The sequence below is a fragment of the Lethenteron reissneri genome, chromosome 34 (genome assembly GCF_015708825.2).
Source record: "Lethenteron reissneri isolate LAM-NWPU_2019-01 chromosome 34, ASM1570882v1, whole genome shotgun sequence".
Taxonomy (NCBI): Eukaryota; Metazoa; Chordata; class Hyperoartia; order Petromyzontiformes; family Petromyzontidae; genus Lethenteron; species Lethenteron reissneri.
In genome coordinates, this window is record NC_083812.1 from 12,061,578 (window position 1) to 12,086,403 (window position 24,826).

General features: G+C 48.9%; 1 protein-coding gene across 8 annotated transcripts in view; it reads left to right on the forward strand.

Annotated features, from left to right (window-relative positions):
• Nucleotides 1–24,826, forward strand: part of LOC133350673 (rap guanine nucleotide exchange factor 2-like) — a 236,096-nt gene that overhangs the window by 183,621 nt on the left and 27,649 nt on the right. For 6 of the 8 annotated variants that reach the window (XM_061565281.1, XM_061565288.1, XM_061565286.1 and 3 more), the window contains 3 exons: nt 1,570–1,728; nt 9,208–9,225; nt 23,512–23,637. In XM_061565281.1, coding sequence (XP_061421265.1) covers nt 1,570–1,728; nt 9,208–9,225; nt 23,512–23,637 — 303 coding nt within the window. Of the gene's footprint in view, nt 1–1,569; nt 1,729–9,207; nt 9,226–16,711; nt 19,041–23,511; nt 23,638–24,826 lie in introns of those variants that run through there. The other 2 variants (XM_061565283.1, XM_061565289.1) reach the window with 2 other exon arrangements.

The following is a 24,826-nucleotide window of genomic DNA, read 5'->3' on the forward strand; positions in this document are numbered from 1 at the left end:
TCGTATGATATAAGACGCCTTCCCGGTTATTGATATTCTGGCTAAATGTGAAAACTATGGAACCCCCGGTGTGTTGTTCTGACTCGGGAGTTAATGTTCGTAGCGTAAGCCAAATCTCAGCAGAGGCGCGCATAAAACTCACATTTGGAGCACCAATCAATTTGTCCTCCCCTTTACAAGAACGCCGGCGCACGGCGCCGCTTACAGCATCAGCGGGGCTCCACGTCGCCATTTACTGCTGCGGCGGTGAACGGCGAAGCGGACGCGGTCAACAATCCTCAGCGTCCTTTCGTCATTCACTGGCCACGCTCATGGCTAGCGTTGGTCGCCAACGCGCCTGGGTTAATTTTACCGATCGTGCGGTAAATGTACGTTTGATTCGTCAGTAGAATCTCGCGCCGAAACGCCATTCTCACTTGCATGCAGATGGCGAAGCTTCGTCAGAGATCTAGGGAAGAAACCTACTTTGAAATCGTAGTCAGAAGCGCTCTCATGGCAACAATACTGTGGCCTCACTCGTCCTATACTTCAATCTATAAGTATCCTCATTTATGGTTAGCTTGCGCTCAACACATGTAGGTAAAAAAAAATATCTTGATGGAATCTCCAGCCATGTTGGTGCTATGTTGCCCATGGTACCAACATGATAGAGTCTTGGCACATTCGCGTCTTGATACAGTGGGAAGAGTAGGTTTTATATTCCCTGCACACAGGCTCTCCTACCGCTGCAGGCAGTGGCTCCTGTGAAGGGCCGTGCTGGCCACGTGTGTTTTGAGATGATATAGCGGCACGCACACTTTACCCCACCATCCCTGTCAACGCACGTTACAACTGGGATGGACTGAAGCCACTGATGAAGGTTTTAGTCTCTTGAATTTTGGAGCTCTTGTGAGGTTTGTGTCTGATCGCTTCAACAGAAAGAAGGCTGTCATTAATTCGGATACATTTTAGATGCCTACCCAAATCCTTTCTGCAACTGTGCCTTAGTAGAATTTAAATTTCCTGAGTTCAGGCAGGGCCAGTAGCAGTGCATACCTTTCATCCACCATCTTGGAGTCTTGAATCAACAATTCTAGATATCGGCACGATATTGCAAAGTGATAAGATAACTTTAGAAGAGCAATGGAATAGATGTATCATTTGTTTGTGTGGAGGTTGATGTCATTTGGTTGGGGTTTCTCCAAACACTTTATTTTAAAATGCCAAAAATCTGGAAAATAGCCCAAGCCAGAACCATTGTCATGGAGAGCATCTAACACTCGTTCAACCTTTCATGATAAATAAAAACATGTATGTGAATGTATACATGAGAATTGTGGCCACATTTCACTTGTGTGTGTGTGTGTGGTCTGCATTGGTGACTTTGTTCACGACCGGAACGCACGTCACTGTGCGCGTCCCTTTGCACAAGATCCTTCTTTTTGCTGCGCGATTGTCACTCTGCGTCCTCCAGCTCTCCCCGCGTAACCGCGGGGCACTTTGTGCCAACCCACGTGGCTGTCGCATGCCCACACCTGGGGCGCTCATCACACGTTTTCTGTCCCCGTGCGTGCGTGCGCACGCGTGCAGGTGGACTATGTGGATGAGAGCGAGGACGGCCTTCAACGCCCCGACGCGCTGCGCCAGTCGCGGCGTCGCTTCCGCCGCATTAACCAGCGAGGAGAGCGACAGACCATCATTGAGACCATGGACAACCTGCAGGCCAACTTCCTTCGCGGCTACCACACGGTGCGTCCCGCACGTGGTCCCGCGGCCGCACGGCGGAGCTTTGCGTCGCCGTGCACCGCACTCGGGTGTCACCGCTCACAGCAGCACGTCGAGCCAAATAGGCATAGAGCCTTTCTCTTTTTTTATACTTTGATTTTTTTGAACAATAGCCCAGTACAAAGCACGAACGACAGGGGGAAGGGGTACAGATATTCTGCAGACGACAAGCCCGAAGCCAGGTGCCCACGGGGGCAGGGGAGAGGGAGGGTGATTGGCGGGATGTAGAGCCGTTCTCTTAAGCTGTGTGCTTACGAGGCGCGTCACGGAGCCGCAATATGTACACATTGCTATGTTCAGCCACATTTCCCAGCATAGAGCCACGCTGAACCAGCGTTCCGCACTCAGCTGGGTGTCTATGCAGGTGGGATTGCAAGGGGGAAAAAATAATTATGTACAGACAAGAAAATGATTTAGCGTCACCGTCCAATGACAAACGTAGGAAAGTATGCCTCATATGCCATCGTTTGGAAGGCAGCTGAAACCGGAGCTATGAACATAGTTAAGCTATTTACACTTATATCGTCGATACTCATAAGCCTTCACGGGAACACATTTACGATGTTGTGCAGTTACCATCAACAGTAATCTTGAAACCATTCTGCTTCTCAACGTCGTCAAACTCCGTGCGTCAACTGCGTATATTGTTCCCTGCGGGTTACGTGATAGCTGGCGGAGGCCCTTGCCTCCACAGTTTCTCCCCCGTGCCGAGCAAAGAGTGCATTCTCCACTTTTAGGCCTTGTTATGAAAGTGGCAAATTACCTGAGCACTGTTCAGCAAACGGTGAGCATTTGTGGCAAGGACCCAGCGTGTTGAGCAAGAGCCATCTGGAAACTACTCTGGTAGTGAGTCGTCCGTTTCTATTAACTGTCTTGGTGGGTTTGATAATGGCGAAGTAGGTGGATATACTGCTGTGTGTGTGTGTGTGAGGGATGTTTTGCGCCACAGGTGTATTTCTGGAAAATGTTACATCGATGCTTGTGCTCTTAAACGTTGCATTCAAGTTATCCAATTACAATAAAAAATAATTTGCTGCTGCTGCTGCTGCCTTGGTAGTTGTGCACAAGCGCAAACAACAGAAAACGCAACGCGTTGGTCAACGACGTCAGCGATCGTGACGGATGTGTTGAGTTTTCAATTAAAGTACAAATGTTTTTTTAAAATAAAGTGGAGAATAAAGAGCGAAAGCCACTGACGGTCGTCGCGCCATGTGCTTGGTGGCGTCACCACACGGCAGTGGGGGTCCCACACCCCAACTTCGCCCCACTCCCTTCCTGATGATGTAACCCAGGTCGCCCGTGCAAAAAGAGGCGATGCTGTTGCATGCGTATCGGTGTTTATTCCATCTCCTGGTTACATCGAGGGTACAGAAACATCTTGCCACGGTGGTGAGATGTTAACTATCTCACCTGGTATGCAGGAGGTCCTGGGTTTGATCACGACCCTGACGCCTGCTGTATATTTGGAGTTTGAATGTTCTCCCCGTGGTCACGTGGATTTTTGTCCGGGTCCACGTAATAAGCCACTTTGTTGAGCTATCATTTGTGCCCAGGTCGCTCGTGAAAAAGCGCTGTATAGCTCAGCGGGCCTTCGCTGCTAAAATAACAAAAAAATGTTTGAGTTTTTAGTCGTTTCGATTCGAGACGACGCGTCGGTTACCAACAGTGGAAGCCGTGACATTATTGGTGGTAGAGCTGCGTCCAGGCGCTGCAGGAATGTGAAGGTGCTGTTAAGAGGGGTCACCCCGTCCCCTCTCCACCCACACCGGCCTCTCAGCAGCGATGTGCACGCCATCTCCCATTGTGGGACATTAATGAAATGAAGGGCATCCCGATCCAATTCGTTGATAGATAAGCCACGAAAGAGAGTAGTCGTAGTTGGATTAGCGAAGGTTTGAATTGAACCCTGGTAATATGTCGGTTATTATTTTTATTGGAGGTAGGACGAGCCGCATCCTTCCGTCATCGTCATCAACAGCCATGATATATCTACTTCCACATGAAGGCCTTCCTCTGTCATTACCATCCCTCATGGCCTGGCGCTTCCAGAACCATCTCGCAATTGGCATTGGTTGAAAACACAGCTGCTCTTGAGACGGCACTGCGTGTGATTACAGAATTTTAGCTTCCAAAAGTGGCCCAACCTGTTCCCACTCGCCTCTTTACATCAGCGTTTTCATACAGGGCCTCTTATGGTACGTTACACACACACACACCGTGTTGTGTTTCCAGTTGTGTCCCTTCAACAGTTACGTTGTTTTGGGATAATGATGATGACATCATTCCTTCTCAAGAATTGTGTTTTTTTTACTTTAAATGTGGAAGAGGTGCTTAAAATGTGAGAAAAAAAGCGCCTATGCATGTGCACGTGGCTGTGAGTGCAAACCCGTAGAACGTGTTTTCTGTGTACATTATTGAGGCTCTCATTCGGATATCGCCGCATTTACACACAATGTTCAAGTATTGCGGTGTTGTCTACACCTGCACTTATTTTAACCGACAACCCCAACGCCGTACGTGCCTCACCCATCTACTTAACCCTACTCCCTCCCACCGTCATGTCCATCCCTGTCTTGTCCCAACTGTTTTGCGTGGCTGGGCAGCCGCTGAGTGGCTTGTTTGACTTGTCGTCTATCCGCCGTCCCAGATGTGCACATGCATGTTGATTCTCTGTTCACCTTCAAACTGAGAATAGCAGCAATCCCGCTGGAGATGAATAATGCATATTGCAAAGAAATGCAGATTACATTGCCTTAAGCTTTTGCTGCATGCTAGATTTCAGAAGGAAGTAATTTGATTCATCGGAACCTCCTCGGAGCATTTCCACGCGCAGCAACTACGGTGCGAGAGCAACGTCCATGCATTGCACTGCAGCGGTGCCTCAATATCTTCAGTACTCTTCGGCACAGGCCTACAACATCAAGCAGCCAGCAACACATTTCACTGTTAAGATTGCTAGGGGTCAGCGTTAAGCACATTTCTTTAAGAGAGCAAGGTTTTCTGAGACCTTGGGAAAGGAGATGACGACGATGGTGGGAGGACGGAATTTGAAAGTGGCGCTGTGCGAGGAAAGGAGCGGCAAGAGAAACGTTGTGTGTCGTTGTGACCTGCAATGTGGCGAGTGGGTGAGTGAGTGGGTGTGTGTGTTGTTGTGGGGAGCGGTAGTGTAGCGGTTAGCGCGATTCGCTACAAATCTGGTGACCCGGGTTCGATTCCTGCTCACGGCCAACACCAGCTACGATTATCTGAACCGGTCCTGGGCCTCCCCTAGGCCGACTCAGCCTCAAATGAGTAGGGAGACAAAGGTAGCCGGGCGTGGTGTTGACCACCCACCCCCTCGTGTGCCGTGCCAGCCTTCATAGGTGCTCGCTAACAGCACTTGCCCCTACAGTCTGTTAAGGCTATACGGGGGGATCTTTGTTTTTTGTGTGTTGTTATGACCTGCAGTGTGGTGGCTGAACAAATTGTTGATGAGTGCATGAGACAAAGCAGTCATGTGTCTGGTAGAGTCCTCAACATGGGAGTAAGAATCAACGAGTGAAGTTCACGGGAACAGTAACAATGCTCGTAGCGATAGAAGAGTGATGAGGGAGGGACTGACCGCCGCCGAGTGAGCGAGCAACCGGAGTGAAATGGTGACTGCTGGGTCATCAATAAATCCGACTGCTTTCTTTTGACTTCTGCCAAGTACAGTGGGAATTGTCAAAGGTGCAGTCACAGGAAGTCGTGGAACAACAAATTCATAAATTATGCACACTCAGCCAGATTCCACGATACTGCCAAGCAGGCAAAATGTCCCACCCCCCCCTCCTCCTCCCCGCTGTGTGCCACTGGATGCCTCGCCCTTGGCACGCTTGGCGGCACCTTGGTGAGGGGGGGGGGCACGAGCCCGGTGCCGCTTGCCCCAGCAGCCGGCGCAGCCCCCCCTGCGTGTGAGGTGGCGGGCACGCGGGCACGCGGGCACGGCGGGCACGCGGCGGCGTGCGGCGCCAGCATCGCGGTGATTACCGTGCTGGCGCAAAGTGATGTGCTGTTAAGTTGCCATTCGGCGGCGCTTGGCAAAAAGTGTCACCTTGAAGAGGCCATGCCAGCGCGTATTGAAGTCCGTTGGGGATGACCGCCGAATATTAAGCCTGTCGCACTTGCTCGTTCGGCACAAAGCCCACCAGGGGGCTGCCAGCGTTGTGATACTCCGCTGCATTAGGATGCACAGTTGTGCTGCGCTGGGTCTGGGCCAAGTCAAAAGCCTCGTTTGATACCAATCCGGGATATTTGATTTTTCACAGAAGGGGTCAGTTGCTGGTCACTCCATCCCAAATGCATTAATAAATAATCAGCACTCCCAAACGAGAATCATGACATTACTGTAGATTGTCCAGATGCCGGTCAGATACAGGGCACTTGTCAGCCTAGGTTGCAGAGCTTGGTTTCTCCTGGGCACAGGGAAAGTGAAATGAAAATTATTCCTCTCTGTGGGACACAGGATACACAACAGCAGCGCAATTAAGTCGTCGGAAATGACCTACGAAATCCGTCACTTTGCAGAGAATGGCGACACAACTCTTTGTTGCTGAGCCGTCGTGCATTGCATCGTTCCGCCCTCTCATGAGTCACGCAACCGCACTTTCTCCCGATTCTCCCCGCAGTGACACACGCTACAGTCGTTGCGCTGTGATGCGTAGTGGTGTATGCGACGACTCGGTTTCATTGGTGGCAGAGAACCCCATTGTGTTTTTTTTAAGATGAAGTGGAACCTGGTCATATTTTATTAGGGCTTCTTAGGGTTCACCGACTTTGCCACAGACACGGCAGAGCCAAGCTGATGGCTCTCAGTGCATCGGACACTGAAGTCAAATGTGTAAGGAATTTTTTGGTTTTCGTTTTGGCAGGGTTAGCTCAAGAAGGAATACAATTTGTTACAAACTTCATCGGTCATCATCATCAGCCATGTTCTGTCCGCTGTTCTAAATAAATCCACCGTGAAGATCTTGGGAGAGCAGATATCCGACCGTATAAGCTGCACCCACTAGGAAGACATTATTATTCGTCCCAAGCATTGCAACAGCGAGGCAACCAGGCATGTGTGGTGGTGCTGCTTCAATCACCTACCGCCCCTCGCCTGCAGGTCCGCCCTGACAGGCATTCTGCCGGGGGCTTGTGTGTAATGTCGCCACGTGACTTTGTTAATTTCTCCGCCTTAAAGGGGAGGTGCCGCTGATTCTGAATCCCAAATTATTTGCAAAAGTGGAAATCTACTATTTTAAATGAAATCTACCAAATATATATATTTTTATCTTCAGCGTCCTGCAGTAACATTGCGGTATCGTCGATCGCGTGCAATAGCCAACTCCGTGTGTGCGCCTCGTGCGAGGCAGCAAATTGATCACACGCAGAGCAATTGTTGTCGTGACCTTGTGGCCTCTTGATGGCAGCGTGTTGGTCCCCGCGCTGCCTTTCGTTCACAATGAGGGTTTGGTGCGGGGGTGGGGGTGGGGTGACTCGGCGATCGAGCTGGAATTCCGGAGGGCCACGTGCACCGTTAACAATCGGCGCGTAGACCTTGGCCTGCGCTCCACCTATGTGGCCAGCTATGTTGTGAGTGCTGGGGAGAGACGAAGTTGGCCAGCTATGTTGTCACCACCGCCGATTTGTCATCTCGGTCTTCATCGGCGCTCACTAACGTCCAGACATATCCTGGTGTAATCTGAGCGCTCGGTTCACGGCCAGAAGGTGGAAAGTTTTCATTTGGGTTTGCTTCTGACTCGCCTGATCATCTCATCCAGGGTCAATAAAATGAGCACCGCTTCGTGGAAAATAAGGAGTGGTTGTCCTGCGGCCAGGGTTGGGCTTTGCCATATTAATGTGGACATTCCATCCACGTCCTCATGGCCACACAGTGGCAATGGCCACCGCCGCATTGCTCGTGTGATCAGGGATGCACTTTAATGTTCACAGCACTTTCTCCAACCGTTGCCGGTAAAGAAGGAAGTTTTTGTCCATTCGGCAGCTGTTGAGAGATGTGTGGTGTCATTTTGTGATTCGCACATTTTCCATATTGGCAATTTACTGTGTAAAGTGTGCTCTGCAGGGCTGTCCTCTATGCACAGCAGCAACAGCATCAGGGTCACTTGCACTGGACACCTCCGTGGCCAATGAGGCCTCCGCTGAGCATATCTGGGGTTGTGCAGTAATGTCCAGTTGTATTTTTCCCCCTTCTACAATGGCTTACGTTAGCTTTTTAAATCAACTATTTGAGCATTCTATTTCGGCGAACTTTTCATCAGGTTTCCTTCCAGTGAGAGTCGAGGCCCTTCCCGTAATGACAATAATTCCGCAAGCACGGCCTGACTTCCCGTCCCGCGTCCCATCGCCGGCAATCTTGTCGGCTGCCGCCGTGAATAAAGGAGCGCAAGGCCCGTGTGAGGAGGAACGCCGCCTGCAACTCATCCATTACTCTCCCCGGAGAGCCCGGGAAATGAGGAAAGGGATCTTTCTTGCGCACCACACGAGACACTTATTCACTAGGCCGGGTGTGGAAACCCAGAGGCCCCACCCCCCTCAACAACCGCTCTCACCCTCTTCACCTTATCCACCACAAAATCAAATTTTCTCTGCCAGCAGCAGCAGCTCCTTTCCGTGGGTCCTGACCGGCATCCGAGCGCAGGCGAGCGTACCGTGTATGTTTTACTATACCCCACCAGGAGTGATTGAGTAGCAAGAAGATGCGGCTCTTATTGCTTCGCGGGGAGACAGGAGGGCTGCCCGAGTTGCCTGCGATATTGGTTGTGCCGTTTGCCGTGGGGCGTGCAGCACTTCGGCAGTTACCGCGCGCTCTGCCGTCGGTGCGGTGAATATGAGTTATAAAAATCAAACGCGAATAGAGCCCTCGCTTTCAGGGAAGGGTTGTGGATCACAAAGCCAAACGAACGCCACGTAGGCGTTATTGTTTTGGTGAACGTTTCCTCGAGCAGGGCAATGTTGTGATCACTCAAGAGAGAGTTGCGATGATCTCCGCCACTCACAGTATAACCGAACTAGGAGTCTACGACTGGTGCACAGGGCCTCATCAATTACAGAAAACTAATTATGCTTTTCGGCACAGGCTCATCCCAACCTAAATTGTGGTCGTTCTCAAGCTGATGACCACCATAATTTTAGGTTATATCAGACATAATTAAGTTAACTTTAAGTATCTGGTTCACCTTGTATGGAACTGAAGTTGGGGATTTGGGGGTTGTTTGGTTACTCTGTTGCTTGCGGGCATTTATAAGTTCGAGGGAGGGAGATGTATTTTTTTTTACTGAAATTAAGGTTTTCAAATATATGGCAGGTTGCCGAGTGGTTTTGTTTTTCTGGCCAAGTGCATACAACTATATTATTAACCCATGGTGTCTCCTTTCTCTCACCGCCCCCACCCTGCATCCCACCTCTCTCCTGCCACAGGACCCCCTGCACGGCCAGGTAACGCCACCTCATTCCATCTTCTTTCACAAGCTCTCTCTGTGTTGGCATTGGCCATCTTGCAAGGGCACTGTTTAAACAGCATGCTCACTATCAAGCCCACAGATTGCCAGCTTTGACAGCCACATTCAAACCCAGTCTTGCCCTGGTACTCTATGCGTGCGCCTTTCTACAGAGGAGACGTTACGCCGATGGTCTCGCCTTTTTGCAAACGCTAAAGTGGCAATCGACAGGGCACCGCGGTGGCGAGGAGACGTAATCTCACTCGCCTGGTTCGCAGAAGGTTCGTGGGTCCAATTTCGGACCCTGATGACGCCTGTTGTATATTTGCACGTGGAGAGCTGTGATTTATTTGCACCGCTGATGTCACATCCGTCTGGTTTGAACGATTATTTACTTCGCTGTGCTTCATTTCTGTTTTAATTTATGGCCTTTTTAAAGTCACGTGGCAGCCCTAGTGGCAGTGCGACATGGGGGTGCCAGCGCGGTACATTTTTATGATATTAACTTCGCTGACATTTATACGACACGTGTTTTTCTTGTACACAAGTCATTCATATCCATTATATATACGTACGTATTGGAAATATTCAACATACTTCAGTCTAAGGAACAAACAAAAGTCAACAAATGCAAGTCAAATTAAGTTTTATTCGTATTGGAAAATCCATGAAGCAAGGCTTGTGTCCATTGCACAGTGGTAAGAAGCAGTGGTCCAAATCAAATGGAGAAAGGCGTCACTTTTTGTATTCACTGTGGAGAGGCCGTAGGCCCGTTAATCGCTATTCACGTGGCTGAGGGTGGAATAGTGTGCAGGGAAATAGACTTTGCGATCCTCGGAGTTGCAGTGACGGATGTGTTCCCTATGATGGCGCCCTTCACTGGCTGTGTTGCTGGTTTCACAAGTTAAGCCATTTCCTGATCATTTCGAGAGGCGTTGCTCATCTCCTATTTACAGGCCTGAGCGAGTGGCGGCAATTCCACGTGGTCAACTACCACTGTTCACTTTTACACAAAGTTGTACTTAATGTTTCTACCCTGGATGGATGCTGCGTCAACCCCAGCCAGGATTTAAACTCGCAGCCTTCCTGAACGCGAGCCGCTCGCTCTATTTATCACAATTAAGGAGTTGGCAAATGCTCCTTTTTTGTATGATGCTTGATTAAGTTATGCCAATGGCCTCGTTACCAACATCTGAGCAGATGACCAAGGCAATAGGTTTAAGCGGGCCCTGAACGTTTACACCGTATAAATGATTGGGGCAGATGTACATTGTTTTTCTTCCACACAGTGCGATGAATAACAGTTATACCGGAATGGTATAGTTAACAATCAACGGGAACATCAGATTATACGGTGCAAATTAATATAAATATTGGGGCCTTATCCATCTGGTTCGTATTCGTACACACGTGCAGCAGCACGCACCGATTGCAAATACACGCGCGCCCCTTGGCTCATAAACAGACCAGACGCATGCACCTCAATACACGGATATAACCCCTTGTGTATGTATATATGTTGAATTTCTTTCACACCGTACGTAGCCAACCCTATTGCTTTCTTGTTGAGCTGCTTCAAAGTGCACCGCATTTCAGACAGTTGCACAAAGTCGCGGTTGCGTGGATAATTGTGTCACGTTGGTAAATCTAATCGTGTACCTATTTTATACGTGTGTTTTTCAGGCAGCCCCAGACACAGTATCTCGATTGCACCCACTCACAGAGTAGGCACACAACTAACAGGTAGTGGTGTTTGCGTTATGTTTTCGATATTTCACTTTGGGGACTTTTTTTTAGTTTCCAGTCATGCGCCTAATTTGTGAGTGGGTTTGATGTAGATAAAAAAAAATACCAAATATAAACAAAATAAAGTAAATCCCGTCATTAAGTAAACACGTTCATTCTCCGCCAAGTTTATTCACGCGCGTAACAATATTGATCAGTGCTGTGTAATTTATTTGGTTATGCAATTGCGTTTATTGACATTTGATGAATTCTTATTGCCTCTCTTCTTATTATTTTGTACAATTTATTGTTGCTATCCCACGCGCTGAGCTCTGCAGCCCTGCTTGGGCGCCTTGCCCGTGCCTGCTTCTCCTGTTACCTTCCTTATCTGGCTGCATGTTTCATGCACCTTGCTTCTCGGGGTTTCCTGCCTCTCTGGTTTTATCTCACATACACGATTTATCCGCTCTTACAAAGTCCTCCGAAACAAACTTTAATAGCCAGCGTTGCTCCCGAAACATTACCAATGTCATAATTGTTTTTTTACCCTTATATCTGGCAACAAAACTGACACCTTTTTTACGAGCAGTCATGTTTGCATAGACCACAATACCTGCAGTCATAATGCAAACCAAAAACATAACTCTGATAATGTATGCACTATCCTTGAAGTTGATTGGTCCACACCCGAGACAGCTTTCCTTAGAGCCTAGTCTCACATGGGTTGAACCAGATGACGCCAAAAGGTGCACGTTTTGTTGCCAGATAAAAGGGTAAAAAAACAATGATCATATTTTTTACTGGCAAATGAGGTACCAATGGTGATTACCAATGTCTTCACAGCTACTGCAGCATCGACGCCTCCAAAGAATGCTAACATTCTGGAGTAGAGTAGAACCCCTCTTAACGACCACCCTGGTTAATGGTTAACCCCAGTGTGTAGTGTATAGTAATGTATAGTAATGTAGCGTAATGTATAGTAGTGTAGTGTATCGTAGTGTCGTGTATCGTAGTGTGTAGTAGTGTAGTGTATAGTTGTGTAGAGTGGGGACCCCTCTTAACGACCACCCCGGTTCACAACTAATAGCTTATTATAAAGTAAGTATTTTTTGGTTGATAAAGGGTAACTTTCTATGCTATCGGAACGAATTAAGCCTTTATAACATGTATTTCCTACACTCGCTTAATGGCCAAATAACTTAACGACAGGTTTCATGGCACCAATTACCATAATTGAGAGGTTCTACTGTACTACAGAGGTCGCAATCGGGTACCCGATACCCGTACCCTACCCGATACCCGGCTACCCGTACCCGGCCGGGTACGGGTACCTGTTTGCAACCCTGGTGCGGCCGGGTACAGGTAGGCCGTGATTCACTGGTGAGTAACCGTTTGTCACTCATTTCCCAACGTCTTGTCTCTTCTCACAATTCAAGTTCCTAGAATCAACCCACCCGCGCCTGCAACATGGCTTCATCCCAGAGGTCGCAAACGGGTACCCGTACCCTACCCGATACCCGGCCGGGTACAGGTAGCCGGGTATCGGGTAGGGTACGGGTACCCGTTTGCGACCCTGGTGCGGCCGGGTACGGGTAAGGAATCAAAACCCATTTGCGACCTCTGCTGTACTATATTTAATATAAATAAAATATTGCCTGTTTTATTCCAACGTAGCTTTCATCTGAGTGAACTCTATGGCCTCTTTTCGGGTGAGGTGATAACAGTAATTTCACATGTATTTTTGATCATTGACATGAAACTGTTCCAGGAAGTCAGTTTTTGTTTCAGGCCTCTGTCTGGGTCAAAACAAGTGGTGTGAATGTTTAAACGACTCCGTGACCTGTCTGTCTTCGCTTGCTGAAAGTGGAGCAATCACCTTGGTAGTCAAACTGGTAAATACAAAACGTCGGTGTCTGCAGCACAATATTAACACATCTCGACCACAAACCCGGGCTTCTCTCCTCGAGGTAGCCTCTAATATTCTTCTCATTCTTCAGCAAAAAAACGAATTACCCCCCTACTGTGAATGGATGAATTATCACACAATGTAAACTTCAATTCAGGAATCTCTTCGCTAATTGGTATCTCTTCGCTATTGTTCACGCAACCAAGGCAGCAGACATCATGCTGCTCGCAGCAGACATTGCAGCAGACGAATGCTTGTGTTGCATTCGAAACGTCGTGATTTATTTTATTTCTACCTACGTGACTTTACCGAAAGAACCAAAGAGTATGGATTCCTGCAGTCACAACAGCTTCAAATCAAGATGAGACTAAATAACACGAGTGTAATTTTCATAAATGTTTAAATAACTCATCCTCAAAACGACAAATTGAGTAACTTGTATCATATCGATATGGATGGAGTGAAAGCAATTAATCATTGCGTACCACATATCTGTGTGACTCCTGAATTTCTCCTGCTGGCCCTGCTAATGCGAAACATGACGTGTTTGTACAGAGCACCCATCGCGTGCGGAGCCCCACGCGGCCACAGCGGAACACCCGAGGGACGCTCGCAGGAGGGCCGCAGTGGCAATGAGCAAACACAAACGTGTAATTGCAAACAGAGAGGCTATTAGCGATGCCGATCATCAGTGGAATAATGAGCGCAGTAGTAATGCCGCGCGAGATGCAATCTCGCGTCTGTGCGCGCGGAGTCACGCCGCGTGGCGAGAGTGTGTCATGGCGTTTCGCGAGAGGCATTAGGCACAATTAAATGACTACGACAGTAGTAACGATAAATCAAATAAACATTGCCTGTTTGTAAACGTATTTAAAAATCCTAATTGAAATGCTGCGTACACCAAACATAATAGAGACGGGGTTTCCATCCAAGGAGCAAGTCGCCTCATGCACTGTCGCCCTACACAGATGCGAAATTAAATAAAACAGCACCCCCTCCTTTAAATCGCACGTAATGAAACCCAATGGAGCTTATGTGGCCACAGATGTAACGGTTAAACAATTGGAGCCGTTCCAGCCGCAGGTGGCAGGCCATTTTAACGCCGTTGTTCTGTCAACAGGTGATAGAGAAAAAACAGCGTCACAAAACAGCGACGCTCAAGGTGCTGAACTGTAACATTTTAAGTCGAGTAGTAGAGTGGTATTCGCGTGGGCTGCCATCATCAATGTCACGTGAGTAGGGCTTGGGAGCGGTGGCGTAGCGGTTTGCGCGCTGCGCTACGAACCCGGCGACCCGAGTTCGATTCCTGCTCACGGCCAACACCAATAACGATTATCTGAACCGGTCCTGGGCCTCCCCTAGGTCGACGCAGCCGCAAATGAGTACCTTGTGCGCCACTGGGGAGACGAAGACGGTCGGCCATGGTGCTGGCCACCCACCCCCTCGTGTGCCGTGCCGGCCTTCATCGGTGCTCGCTAACGGCACTTGCCCCAACAGTCTGTTACAGGCCATACGGGGGTTCTTTGTATTTGATCAGTTCAGAGAATATTTAAGCTCAGGGGGCGTGGGGGGTGTTTGTGGTTTCTCGGCGTGGTGGTTCCCCACGTGTTACGAAGCAGGCGGACCGTGTGCACGGCTGTCCCCCGGCCTCACTGCAGCGTTGCCGCCCTGTTCCTCCTGTGCCCGTTCCACATGGCCTAACATGTTGTGCAACAGGCGCCCGTAACGCACTGTGGAATTTGAACTTAGAACGAGATAAAGTAACGTGACTGTGTCAAGAGGTTGTGCGTGAAGGAAACCCGAGTTCGAGTAGATGATTTTGTGTCACCGGTTGAGAATGCCCCAGGAGACCAGCATCGGAGTCTCATTTGAAAAAGTGACCTGGGGTCACCAAAATGACAAAAACAAAACAAACCAAAAAATAAAGTAATGCAGCGAATAGAAATCATGGCAAAAAGAAATTTGCGTCAGTGATTTTTTGTGCTCGGACCGTAATATTGACCAAGTGGAATGGTTTGTTGTGCCCGGCATAGTGGATTTCCCCAAAATGCTCTGAAAGCTACAGTTATTCACGTACCATTGTGCTTGTAAAAACATCCTGCTCATACCGCTGTATGTACGGTTTGCAGAACGCTGTACTCATTAAAATGCTGCACAGCAAAGGTTTTGCTGTTTGGTATCACACCTTCACGTGGACTCTGGTGCTTTAGAACAGGGCAGTGTGACTTAAATCAAGGCCTATTGACAACTTTACTCAGCCAAATCGCGTTATAGCCGAGGACAGTATTCAAATAGAAAGCAAACGGTGCATACAGACTGGAGGTAACGTTTTGTATTAAAAGTAGTTTGCAAAGCCTTCCAAGAGGTATGCATTGCCTAACGCTCTCGTACTCAGCGTGTGCTGGCTTCCACCGCTTCCTGGTAGGTGTCAGGCCTCGTGCCTGTTGTGCCTTGCAGTGTGTGCGACGCACGTCCCTCCACTCGGCTCCTCCACGCGGCCTCCCCACGCCTGGCTCGGTGCCATTGTAACCCATTCACTCGTCTCTTTAGCATCTGCGAAGCGATCTGCTTCGCTGCTTAATGAGGCAGTTGAGTCTTCGCAATCGTCTAATTTTTTTGCGTTCGTACTTCCCCAGTGGAACATTACCGTGCTTAGCACGGTCGGCTACGTACGGTGCAAAAGTAGTTAAACGTACATACATACATACAAGTAAAGAGCTACTGCAGGTTACCAGCAGAGAACTAGTTTGTAAACATGCCTTACCGTAATTTTGTGAATTTTTCACGTGGGCTAGGATAGAAAAGGTCACAGAGAGTAAACAGATGAGTCGGCCGGGGCTGTGTTTTTCCCCGCGTGGTCGCCGCGCGTGGTCGCTTTGGGGAAGTGTGCGGAGGCTGAGTTGACGTGGCTCTGGAAAGGCCAGTGACGTGGCCCTGGAAAGTCTGCTGCGTGGGGTTTATGGTCATTTCACTCCATTCCGTCTGTTGCCGTGATTCACGCGTCCACGTTTGAGCTCTTGGGCATTTCAACTGCACTATCCAACCCGTCGGACAAAGACGGTCGCTGCATCGCGCGCTTTCACATGCTCTTCTGCGGCCGTCTGGAATGCTCTTCCTTCCGATATTAGGAAGCCACTGGAGCTATTCACTTTTAAATCAAAATTTAAATCTTAATTTCTTTAGAACTGCGTTTTGTGTTTAGTTTGTTGTCCTTCCTCCACACCTCCGATTAGCACGGTTGGCTGTGTACAGTGCGAAAAAAGTTCTACACACACACGCAAACCTGAAACTCCACTTGGTGGTAGGTTGTGCGGCACTCTGAATGCCATATCTGTCATATCTATCGCAATTATTTCTTAATGCTTGGATTGGTTTGACAGGCTGGGCATACAAAAGGAAAATGTGACGGTGACATCACAATTTACATTAACTTTCTGAAATGTAATCATCACATGATACAAAGAGTCTTGCCACTTCATTTGTGGAATTGGGTTTCGAATTGGCTCACAGCTCACCGTTGCTGTTGGTTTTCTCTTCTCTTGCACCACATCTCATCCCAAGTCACTCTTGCAAACGAGACCCTGTCCTGCTTCTTTGAGTTCTCACATGGCTCAACAAATTAACCTGATCTTGATCATTCTCGACAGCTCCACAGATACACGTTGGCTCATCCCTCCCACCTGACCTCTCAAATGCTTCTATTACATTTCTTTTTTTTTTAAAGGAAATAGTTTGGTTAATATTTTAGTTTGTGTGGCGATTAAATATATTTTTCATATATTTAGCGGATTCAACTTTATATTATTTCTACTTAGTATCACTAAGGTTCGAGTGCTTGACTCACAATCAAATGGAGGTTTTGCTCCATATTCAATCACTGTGCCTCTGTCCACCCACCCTATTAAATAAGGGTACGCCGCGCTCAATCGGCGGATTGAGTGTAGTGGGGAGAAGTCTGGGTAATGCCACCTCTTCCGAGACGTCTAGTCAATGTGAAAGAGTAGGCCAAAAATCCTCTGGAGGGGCTCTCTAGAGCTCCCTCTAGTTGAAGCCCTTCTGCCAACAGTGTCATGAGCAGGCAATTGCAGGGCTGCACCTTTTAACCTTTTATTTCATTCCCCCAGGGTTGATGTTTTGTATTTTCTGGTTGTCCTGCACCGCCCCCGTTAGTGGTATTCCTACCACCGGACATTTTCACCTCGTTGGTCGCTGGAGCAGGGAGGAACTTTGACATCACAGCAGTAAATTTAGCTGTGACGGTCCCACCTGATGACGGAGACTTGTGTTGCCTCCGAAACGTCGTGATATTTTATTTTATTTCCATTATTACTTTTATTAACTTTTAATTCACAGCAGAGCTTCAGCTCGTGCGCTTTTGGGTTAAACTTAAATTTCGTTGACGGATGTGTGATGTGTTTTGACTGTGTTCTGATATTGGTCCTGTGTAGCCTGTTTCTTGTCCCTGTAGAGCCAGCGGTTCATGTTGTTCTGGAGTGCACGGGTTGCACAGGTGGCATCTACGAGGCCTGGCACTCGATGTGGCTCGGTCATGGTGAACCCTGCCCGCGACTCGATTGCGAGAACGCCCTCCGTTGATTGAGCTGTTTTAGAGGAGATCAAGAAAACCCGCCCTCGCACTACACGGCTATGTTTGAGCAAACAGCTCTCATTAAAATCGCACGCGACGTGTGGCTACATAGCCTGTGGGTATTTTTTTCTCTCTCTACGGTTGAGAATTTGTGAAGTAGTTTGGAAATGTTATGCTCATCAGAATGGCAGACGTATTGGTTCCGAAGAAGGCAAAAATTTTGCTATTAATTATAATTAATATCAAAATTTAAATTCGAGACCCACTTTTTTTTGTCATATTTTTTTCTATTAGATCCTTGGCTCTATAAATTCAATGTACATTTTCGATTTTTACAGTGTGTCTGATGATGTGTCAGCATTGTGGCAGAATGGCAAAATAAACAAGGACAAAAATATTTTTCAAAAAAATCTGTTATTTTGTTCAGAGTAAGGGGGAGGACAGTACAACATTGGCTGATGTAACATGTGTAAAGAGTGCACGCATCCTATTTGCTGTTGCGGCTCCAGCTCATTGAATTGTGGTAACTCGCCACACATCCACAGTGGACCTCACCTGTCCAGGCGTCAGCCCCCACACGGCACGCCGCACCTATGTGAGTAATGAATACCCTGCCCGGCGTTCCCGTTGGTCCCACGGTGAAATAACTGGATTGCACGGGAGGCTGCCTGGCAGCAACAGTATCCCAAGTGCTCGTGCCTTCCTGCGATCCCAGAGCTCCATGGCATGCCCCTCTTTGGGCACCTGTCGCAGTGACGGCTGCTTGCGCTAGCGGGCTGTGTTATCCCATAACCGTGGGAGGACTGCGCCATTATTGAGTGATAATTTCCAAAAAACACGGGGGAGACTTGAGGTCTGAAAAAGTGTAATTAGTCGTGCCGAGTTTGTGATTGGGAAGTGGTGTAGGAGGCTGTGCGCCCGTAATCTTGTTTTTGTTTCGAGCACAAAGCGCCTCCCGTGAAATTACTATGGGGGCTCCGTGAATCTCACTTTCGCCTGCTTGCCTGGGTGCGCGTTTGTTGTTCTTGATATCCAACAAACGCATTTCTCGGAGCTGCCCAGCACGGTTTTCAAACCACCCCAATCACTTCTGCTTTCCGTGGTTTTCTTGACTCCTTGTAAGGAGTTTGTGGCAAAGCGGACGTGACGTGCCAACCCACGCTTGCTCCGTGTGGCAAAAGGAAAGGTTTTTTTTATCTGAAACGAGGCTATATACTCCCCCGCGGCAGAATTTCCCAAACACTCCCCAACACCACGGTTGAAAATTAGACGGCTCCGAGAGGAACTCGGCTTCTCGGTTCGACGCGAAATTAACCCCCGGGATTAATTTTAGATTGAGGAACTTGCCGAGACCATATATGTTCCCACTCGTTGAGAGAAAGCCGTGTTGATCGCTGCGCCCGTTGGGACACGGAGCCGGTGGAACGCTGCTGCCCAGCGACGTGCGGTCGGCCGACACGTGCGCTCTAATAGCCGCGCGGAGACCCACCGCCCGCCGATGTCCGTGGCTGCCCTCCCCGCTCCGTGGAGACTCGTGGACTTGGGAGCCCGAGTCAAAGCGCGCATGCCGCTCGGTCGCCGTAGGAAGCTCCTGGTAAGCGACACGCGATGGTCTCCACGCGGGGGGGGGCGGCTCTCCTCGTGCGGAGCCAATGAGTGAGCGAGAGCCAGTGGTTGATCGTAAATTTGAAAACTGTTGCGCAGCACGATCCCGCTGGCTTTTCTCGTGGAGCCGTGTCATCTACTCTGCGTGTGTTTTAAACAACTGGGTGATGTAAGTGGTTTGGAGAAACGTGCAAACTCTTACCTGTTGCAATTCTGACATTGTGGTGAGTTGCTGGTTGCTTGAAACTTTGGGCCTGTGCTCAGCAACTCTGTTGAGCGAATGAGCAGTTGTTGATTGTGGTTTTGGTTTACTGGAGACATTAATTTCCAACGTTTTGCCTTTGTAAATGACAATGAATGGTTTTGATTATTTGGTCATTTGAGCTCTGTCCCCTTGTGTTTAGCTTCGGTTCAAATGCCGTGCCCGATGCGGCCGAGTGTAACGATCACCACCTGGGAGTTCACAGCGGTCGTCTCGTCGAGACGCTGGTGCCTCGTGCACGCGGCAGCACAGAGAGACGTCTGTTTAAACTGATATTGTTTTGTCAGTTTAGTGAAAAATCTGGATTAATATGAACGAAAATGGGAAACTAAGGCAGTGACGCGTAATTTGTTTTTAAGGGTTCTATCCTAATCTTTCATAATTTACTTGTGGACTTGATTAATTGGGAGGCAGGGTGTTGACGATAGTGACATTTGCGTTGAGAATTAGAAAATGAATGTGCTGCGGGTTTACTGACGGTGTAGGCCAGGGGTGGCCAACCTGTAACAGGCCAAGAGCTAAAAAGCACCCGTGAGTTCTACAAAGAGCCAAGTGTAGATATGTGTTAACAGTTTTCGGCAAACCACGGGAGACATTCATACTACTCCAATAGAGCTGCGTGTGCGGCTCGGGGAGACGCCAGTTGGCCACCGCTGGCGTCGGCGGTGTAGCTCCTCAGCACGCGAGCCGTGCCGTGGACTCGCGGCTGCGCAGTCGGATCTCCTCGTCCCGCCGGTGCAAGGGTCACGCCCATCGTTTTTTCTTGGTCTCCACGCCCAGCCCGTTCAGCTTGGGACCATGGGGTGAATTCCCTTTGTGGGTATTTTTGTGTCTGCATCTTCGTACAACTGCCTTTCCCCCTAGACCGTTGGCTTCATAGGTCTGACTAACAGGTCCGCTTATCTTCAGTTTATGCATCTCATTCATTTCATTTTACGTTAAATAGTATTCCGGTAACAGAATAACTCAATATTTAACAAGCACACGGTTATCATATTACATTTCTTGGAATGTGAATTATTTTTATACAGATATGTGTAAATCCCAATTTCATGGAAGCTGCAGATTTCACAGTATATATTTTTTTAGTTTTCAAATGGAAAACTTTAGTGAATTGGTGCAATCGTAATAATTGCCCAGAGACGACACGAAGTTGCGTTCCTTTGTTCGTGATTCACGTCCCTGGCCGCCTGCATTCACCCCTGCTGTGCGTGACGATGGGCTCATGAGTTGCACGTGAAATTATTTCACGCCAACACAAACAGAATTGGTGGGGGGGGGGGGGGTCGGAAGCAGTGTCAGTGCAGTGGATGAGTGAGGTAGAGCTGCCTTGGGAAAACTCAGCTGTTTATATAAAAATAATAAAACTATCATTTTTATCTTCTTGCTTCTTTCGGTAAAGTCACGTAGAATGGAAATGATAAAATAATAAAATAAAACATAATACATTTATTAAATTCTCACGACGTTTCGGCCACAATGCAAGCAGCCGTCCTCAGGTGAAGACTGCTTGCGTTGTGGCCGAAACGTCGTGAGAATTGAATTATTTTATTATGTTTTATTTTATTATTTCCATTCTACGTGACTTTACCGAAAGAACCAAGAAGATGAATCCCTGCAGTCACGAAAGCTTTAAATCGAAATATCATTTTTATTTTACCAGTAAAGGCCCACTGAGCTATATAGTTCTTCTTCAGAAGTGGCCTGGCTATTACAAACGATAACTTAACGAAGTGGCTTATCACGTGGAAATTTATAGCAGCCAAATACTCTAAACACACGTTGATTCTAAATGTGGAGGGAAAAACCGAAGGGCCCGGAGAAAAATACACATGACCACGGGGAGAGAGACTTGCAAACTCCGAATTTTCAGGCATCAGGGTCGAAATGGAACCCACGAACTCCTGCATACCAGGTGGTACGCAGTGCGAGAGCGGCGCGTGGGAGGGGGGGATGTGGAGGGTGCAGGGGCCACGGGAAAGCAGGGCGAGCGAACGAGCGAGCGAGACGTGAAACGTTTCCTGTAGACCTCGCCCACAAACAGATTCGGGAAACTCTGAGTTTCTCAGCCTCGGCCTCCGACCAGCATCCCACGTCCATAAACCTGTGGAGACGGGGAAGGAAAAGGCGCCACCCCCACCCACCCACCCCTTTCCTTTCCGCTTTGGGCTGAGTCCATCGCCGGGTGCGTGTGAAAGTGCAGGGAAGTGGCACTCGCAACGATGCCCCCCCCCCCCCCCCCGAACTCGCTGACGCGTGCGGAGCGCGACGGAGGCGTGCGGACCCTGCGAGCGGCGTCGTTGCCATTGTTTGTCCTGCTGGTCTCGCTCGAGTGGAATCGTAATATCCATTTTCAATCTCAAGCGCGGAGTGGCGAGAGAAAGAAGAGGGGGCCGCCCTTTGAGGCCGATGAAGGCGGGTGAGTGTTGCTGAAAAATGGTCTTCGGCTCTTTTAGAAGAGACTGTGCTTTTTATTGAGTTGAGGGTGATTTGGGTTATCGCCTGAAATATAGCCACGTTTTCGCTTTGCTGTTTTTAACATCAGATTGCCTCCGGCGTCGCCTGTCGTGGAGGGATGAGTAGCGCCGATAACGTGATGGATGTGGACCGAACGTATTCATAATTCAGTTACAGGCCATAGGAGGCTGCTCTTATCCTTTTGAAATTGATGACAGCGCATTGCCATCTGACCTAATCTCACTTCCCAGTGACCGTAATGTTGAGTAGTGGACAATGTCCCCTGATGATATCGCACAGGCTCTCTGCCGACAAGTGCGCCACCCCGAGAGGGAGCATTAAACCTGAAGCCCCCCCTTCCCCTCTTTGTCGTGAATACCAGTGGGACCTTCTTAAGTTTATCGGGAGGCGTAATGGGTAGATATGTACCTTGGGTTTGTGTACGAACTCCCTTCGGGTGTTTTTTTAACCAAAATGTAACTACTTTAAATGTGTGTTTGTGTGCGAGTCTGTTGGAGTAAATGGCTTCCATTTTAACTAAGATTGGCGTGTGCATTGGTTTTGGATAAGCAGCTTTTTTTTCGTAACACCTTTGCTGAATTAACAGATTAGATTACCATGTTTTAAATCACGTGGGTATGGGTCAGTACTTTTTTGCCGCACTGTTGTTAAATCCTCGGGCGTTCGGTATCGGGGTAGAATTGCGGTCAGCTGTTGAACACAGGGAGATGTGAGAGAGGGAGTTTCCTTGCAGCTCACCGCATGCGGAGACCGCGTTGTTTTGCGTGGCGTCACCGTCCTCGTGTGTTGTTCCAGGATGTGCCGCCCCTGTGTTTGCGTTGTGGTTCTGGCCAATGCACTCGGCCAGTGCAGAAATGACACAATGGCTCCGGCGCTATTTTACATTTTCCAGTTGTATGTGCCAAGTCGCTGGCTGTTAGGATCCTTTTGAATGGTTAATTTTCGTCATTCATTGGTGCGTCCACATCGAAACGCGGCATTGTCAAAGTGTCGGCATTTTGTATACGTGAATTAATCTGGTGCCTTTTGGCCATTTGTGTCTTAAGGCCTGAGATGTTTATGGTCATTTCTAGGGACGACGTGCGCTGTATGGGCTGTGATCCTCTAGTGTGTGAGTGAGTGCGTTGTGGCGCACGTGATTAGGTGTGTTGCGGGGCATGCGGTTGGGTGCTTTGCGGGGCATGTGAGTGGGTGCGTTGCAGGGCATGAGAGTGGGTGCGTTGCGGGGTGTGTGAGTGGGTGCGTTGCGGGGTGTGTGAGTGGGTGCGTTGTAGGGCGTGTGAGTGGGTGCGTTGCGGGGTGTGTGAGTGGGTGCGTTGTAGGGCGTGCGAGTGGGTGCGTTGCGGGGTGTGTGAGTGGGTGCGTTGTAGGGCGTGCGAGTGGGTGCGTTGTAGGGCATACGAGTGGGTGCGTTGTGGGGCATGCGAGTGGGTGCGTTGCAGGGCATGTGAGTAGGTGCATTGTACAGCTTGTGAGTGGGTGTGTTGCAGGGCATGAGAGTGAGTGCGTTGTAGGGCATGCGAGTGGGTGCGTTGTAGGGCATGCGAGTGAGTGCATTGTACGGCTTGTGAGTGGGTGTGTTGTGGGTCATGTGAGTCGGGTGCGTTGCGGGGTGTGTGAGTGGGTGCGTTGCGGGGCGTGTGAGTGGGTGCGTTGCGGGGCGTGCGGGTGGGTGCAGTTCTGTGAGTGCTCGTCACTAATGTGCTGTTTTGTGCTGCAGCTCCCAGCCGATTCGAACAAGATGCACCATGCCGGGGAGGGGCTCCACCGACCCGTGACAGCCAGCCTGTCAGGCTGCAGCATCGCCAGCGAGTCGGAGAGCAGCAGCCTCTCGGATATCTTCCAGGTAACCTCCCATCTCCACTCCTGCCCGCTCACTAACCCCCGCACCCTTGCGCTATTAGCTATAATCTCGTGATTTTACAGAAGCTTGCGGATGAGTCATGGTTTTCAAAAAAAAACAATAGCTGTGGCCGCACGTTTTTCAGTGTGTAAGTGGGGTCCACGTGGTCCCTAAAAGAGGGAGGTGAGTTTGCATGTCTCTCCCCATGGTTGCGTGAATTTTTCTCTGGATCCTCCGTTTTATTTCCTCATTTATAATCGACATACATTTAGAGTATTTGGATTCTTTAAGTTTCCACATGATAAGCCACTTCGTTGAGCTGTCATTTGTGGCCAGGTGGCTTCTGAAAAAGAGCTATATAGCTCAGTGGGCTTTACCTGGTAAATAGAAATTCTTATAATTTAGGTTTTAGTTTGACGATGTGAGTGCGAGCATCTGCCTTACGGTCAGGCTGTACTTTTTTCCGAACCTCCCACTCTGTGCACGGTGTCCAGACATAGGGGATAACTGTGGATTCGCAGGTCGATAGCGTCTAATGAACGTTTTTTCCATTTACAAAGTTTTTTTTTTAAATATGTATTCATGTTTGTATTTTAAAGTTACTTTTAAAGATGCGTGTCCTAATGATGAGTGCTTACAAGATAATTGAGCACACAAAGTGGTGAATGTTACGACCAGATCGAATTTTAGATACTCATTTGAGAACTTTGGGAGCTCACGAATGCGTTGATGATGATGATGATTATAAAGGACGAGGAGTAGCTTTGCCTCTCGAGCAGGAGAGCCGCTGCGCTCGCTACGTGCTCCACTGCTTAACCAGCCTTGCTCTGCTTGGGTCACCCCTGCTGCCTGCCTCTACACGAGGGTCAAAGCTAGACTATTGGTCACCTACCAGGTGTTGCTTTCTTACCGGCGTGGATATCAAATAACTCTTACTGCAGTCGCAAGGAGCTCGGGCACAGGAAGGCGCCGGTTACTTCATATGTAACGTTGGTCGTTGGGTGATCGTCGTGCTTGTGTGCATGTGTACGGTGTGTGCACGTGCACAGCGCGCGGGACATCGGGCACTTAAAACACAGTAAGGTGGCACAGTAGGGGACACAGGTGATGCATCTGCCAGTCATCTCAGTCAGTCAACACGTGGCAACTGGGTCTGTCCCGTGACCTTCCTGCCAGCGGTCGCTCGAAACTT